The sequence below is a fragment of the Oncorhynchus mykiss genome, chromosome 17 (genome assembly GCF_013265735.2).
Source record: "Oncorhynchus mykiss isolate Arlee chromosome 17, USDA_OmykA_1.1, whole genome shotgun sequence".
In the NCBI taxonomy this organism is placed as follows: domain Eukaryota; kingdom Metazoa; phylum Chordata; class Actinopteri; order Salmoniformes; family Salmonidae; genus Oncorhynchus; species Oncorhynchus mykiss.
The window spans coordinates 79,398,640-79,403,208 of NC_048581.1; the positions used below are offsets into that span (position 1 = coordinate 79,398,640).

The window sequence follows — 4,569 nt, forward strand, 5'->3', positions numbered from 1 at the left end:
GCCTCGTCCTCTTTTGATTGGTGCTTGGAAAATCTCTGGTTTTTCAAGATGCACTGCATTTAGTTCGCGTGGCACAAATGGTGATCCGAATTTGCACTTTGTGCAATAAAAATAACAAAGTCCGAACCCCAGGCATAGCGGACGACCTAAATCCAGCGCACCTACTTGTTTCTCCAGACCGTTTTCCTTCCTCTTTCTTACTTTGAAAAGAGAAGTTGGCTATCAGCAGATCATGCGATAGCATACACTTTTCTCTATAGTCAGTTGACTTGTATAAACCAACTATTTGCCCACGAAACCGATGATATGGGTAAGTAGACTAATAAGGAGCTGTTATTGTGTGATTTTGACTTAGCTAAGTAATGTGTATGCAGTGCATATTTTCATTAGATTCCCTCATTAGATTCCCTTAGCACACTCCAAGTCATGTGACTTACTTCCTCACAGTAAAATAGCAGACTGTAGAACTTGAATCAGTATGTACTGACTGTGTCACTCAGGCACACTGCTTTTATTTCAATTTGGCAAAATATGGTATAAAAGTTGTGTTTTCTCTCTGCAGGTATAAAGTGCATTTTCCCTGGGGCGCTGATTCTTTGTGTGAATGTGGCCAGTATTGTTCTTAGCAGTGAGCATGAAGCAGGAGCACTCCCCACACTGTCCCAGCTGCCCTTCCTCACTGTGTGGAATGCCCCTACAGCCCAGTGTAAGAGCCGCTATGGGGTGGATCTGGACCTGGGAGTGTTCAACATAGTGAGCAATCAGAACCAGAGCTTCATGGGTGACAACATCACCATCTTCTACAATACTAAACTGGGTCTGTACCCAAGATACAACCAAGGAGAGGCAGTTAACGGCGGGGTGCCACAGAATTCCAGCCTGCTGGAGCACCTGAGGGCTACCTCTGAGGACCTCCGGACCTACATGCCTGACAGAGACTTCCAAGGGCTGGCTGTGGTGGACTGGGAGAGCTGGAGACCACTCTGGGAGCGCAACTGGGAAGGCATGAAGGTTTACTGGGAGGGGTCCAGGGCCCTAGTGAGGTCCAAGCACCCAGACTGGAGCCCTGCTCAGGTGGAGGTGGTGGCCCGCAAGGAGTTTGAGGATGCAGCACGGGCGTTCATGGAGGGCACCCTAAGGTTGGGGGAGCAGGAGAGACCCAAGGGGATGTGGGGCTTTTATGGCTTCCCCTCCTGCTATAACTACTACAAAAACACAACATATAACTACACAGGGGAGTGTCCTCAGATAGAGTTGAAGAGGAATGATGATCTGTTCTGGCTGTGGAACGTCTCCTCTGCCCTCTACCCAGATATCTACCTGGATCTTGGGATGCGTGGTCTTGGCAACGGCATCCTCCTCTACACACACCACCGTGTCATGGAAGCCATGAGAGTGGGCGCGCAGGTAACCCCCATGGTCCCCCCTGTGTTTCCGTACGCCCGCATTGTCTACACTTACTCTCTGGAGTTCCTCTCTCAGGCAGGTACCCCCTTGTTCAGTATGCTGTTCTGTACTGCCAATCCCTATTGTCTATCAGTGCAATAGTATGAGTCTAAGACTGTTATGGTACGTGATACATACTGACCCCTGATTGCTACTTTGTTAGGAGGTCCTTGTCCACACGATTGGAGAGAGTGCTGCTTTAGGATCTGCAGGGATCGTACTGTGGGGAGACAATGCCTACTCCAAATCTAAGGTACATTACAACTTCCAATTTGGTCCATTACCTGCATATGCAAACACACACAAATAATGATTATTTGTCATTTCCTGTTTTCCAGGCGAATTGTGAGGCAATCAAAGACTACCTGGATGAAACCCTGGGCCGTTACTTGGTGAATGTGACCACAGCAGCTACTCTGTGTAGCAGGACGGTGTGCTCCTCTCAGGGCCGATGCCAGAGGAAAGACAAAGTCTCCCGTGCCTACCTCCACCTGGACCCCAGTGCCTGGACTGTGGTGCCTGAGAAGAGGCCAGAGGGAGGGCAACGCTACAGGGTGCTGGGCCAACTGAAGCCACGTGAGGCTGTGTACATACAGACCCACTTCCAGTGCCAATGCTATCCTGGCTGGGGAGGTAAACACTGCTCCAAGCCCCTGTAATTCTGATCGAGACAATCCCCTTGTGTTTAAAGGAGCATCGGTTACATTACGTTACTCTACATTACATTACGTTAGCCCACTCTGATTACTGTACTCACTCTTATGGGACACATTATACCCAGTCCTGAGCCAATAGAGTATAGAAGTATAACAATTATACCCAGCGTTGTTGCATTCGTGACCCTCATTCAGACTCCCCCTGCTCAACACCAATCTGCCTCTGACCACTCCAAATAGGTGGGTTACATGTTACCAGTTGGATGAGTTTACTAGTGAGGGATGAAGTGATATGATATTATGAACAGTTTATTTGTAGATCACTGAGAAAGCTAGGAATAAACCATAGTTGACATTGACATTTAAGCACATGTCTCTTTAGAAAATAGTTTCCAGACATTTTACAAAAGTAGAAATGTAATCTTGTTAAATTACAGTTTATGACCTGGGATTATTCCTATTGGTTTCAAACACGTCACAGAAAATCAGTGGTTAAGCTTGAATCCTTAGTTGAAACAATAACAAAGGGGTCATTCCGCCTCTGTTTCGGTATTAAGCTGAGGGATGGGCCTTTTAGAAGTGTAACCATTCTCAAATTTATAGACAGAGCTATGGATGCACGGACTGACCATCCATAAAATCAAAATGATAGTTTTAACCATGTTTTTGATGCTATACAGTGTTTACACTGTTTACCAACATTGGAGTAAAACAACATATTTTGAGTTCTGATGGGGTATGCGAGTTGAGCTAAGCTCACGATGCATTTACACGTTATATTCTTCAAGAATCAATGGGTATATATCATTCATTAGTCCAACAATGGATGTAGCAACTAAGGATTCTAGCTTTAAAATAATGCTTCATTTCGGGACTTTTAAGTTTTTAAAGCTATTAGAGCTAAGGAGATCCACACCAACTGGAGTGGTGCTTGACAGTTTCAGCTGTTAGCTAATGGCAAAGTGATTCTTGAGCACCACAAATGTACTCAGAAATGGACTAGAACCCCGTGGGCGCATATGTGACTCATTAGAAATGTGATGTAATGTACTCATGATTGATACTGTATGGATGAATGTATTGTCTACCAGATACTTCAACTGAAATGTTTTTGAATTTTACATTCAATAAATGATTTCACTGGCATATCTGTACTAAAAAAATCACAATAGGAAGTGGGCTTCAACCATTTCAGCACAGCTGCATGTGATATCCCAACCTCACACCACAGTGGACCTATTATGGATGCCTTGTACCCACACTCTCATTTAGAAAGAACATGGTTATTTCTATACTTGTGTATGAGCTGTTAGCAGAGGAGCAGCATGCTGAGCTCTGACAGGATTCCCTGGGTTTCCTACTGCAGGTCTGTGACCACCAGGTGGTGGTATGTAATAATTAAACTGAAACAAGAGCTTACCCAAGGCTTTATATGTAGCTACTACTGGTCACCACAGCTCAGAGTGGATTAAGTGGCTCTTTGCAAAAGATAATTGGCCCACAAAAATGTATGGATAATTTCATGCCTCAGTTTTGAAGAGCTCAAAATATGAGTGCTTATCCACATTATTGAACTAACAGACACTGACAGACACTGTCTCGGTGTCTTCTTAGGAACATGTGGTGACCCTGATGCCCTTGATTGATTTTCACGCAGCATGTAAGACCCTTTCTCTTCTGATAGCTGCTGTTTCAATGTGGTGTGGTTGGCTGTAATTTGGCTTTCTCCCTGGAGGATGGGCTTGCTCTTTCCCACTTCCCTCTTTATCACAGCAGATTGGATTGGGGGGGAAATGAGAAAGATAATCAAAGGCTGCTGTTTCCACACACTATTATTCCCATATATGGAAACTAGGAATATATAGGAGCCTTTTAGAATCATCAAAACTGTGGTTTTGGCCTGCATTGACTTGAATTACACATGACATTGTGTAATTACGCAATGATAAGTAAAAAGATGAGAACATCTTAATGTTACAACAGTCATAATAACAATTTGAATGCAACTGTAGCTGTTATATTTTCTCCTTTTCCCATACTCCAATACTGAATAGAGCTGACCTGTAGCCTTCAGGTAGATCAGCTATAATGAGAGGCCACTGTGAGCGTTATCTGGCTCCTGCTAGAAACACAACTCTCCAAACAATTGGCCCTCTCTCCCACTAACTAACCCCTGTCTGTCAGTTCCAGTGAGCCGGGCCCTCACTCTCCATCTCTCTATCCTCTAATCTCCACATTTGTTCATTTTGGTGTCTCGCTCTGTCACCCCTCTGTGGTCACGCCTCCCCCTCCCCTCCCCTGCCGCTCGGTCTAGAGATTGTCTCGGTGGCTCTTGGTATAATAAGTGGTTCGTCACACTCTCTGTCAGTGTCCTTCAAAAGAGTCAAGACTGATCAGGCTTCATAGAGGTCTGATGTTCTTCTGTATCTCTGTAAGGATGTGTTGTCCCTTATATGTGTGAGCAAGT

General features: G+C 44.9%; 1 protein-coding gene across 2 annotated transcripts; it reads left to right on the top strand.

Moving 5' to 3' along the window:
* hyal1 (hyaluronidase 1) lies at window positions 1-3,246 on the top strand. Of its 2 annotated transcripts, none has more exons than XM_021569915.2 (4): window positions 1-310; window positions 563-1,482; window positions 1,610-1,699; window positions 1,785-3,246. In XM_021569915.2, the coding sequence occupies exons 1-4, from the start codon at window positions 307-309 to the stop codon at window positions 2,103-2,105; spliced, it is 1,335 nt and encodes a 444-aa protein (XP_021425590.1). In that variant the 5' UTR covers window positions 1-306; the 3' UTR covers window positions 2,106-3,246. The 2 variants fall into 2 exon arrangements, with proteins under 2 accessions (XP_021425590.1, XP_021425591.1); XM_021569916.2 differs by having other exon boundaries at window positions 563-1,407.
* The last annotated feature ends 1,323 nt before the right edge of the window (window positions 3,247-4,569 follow it).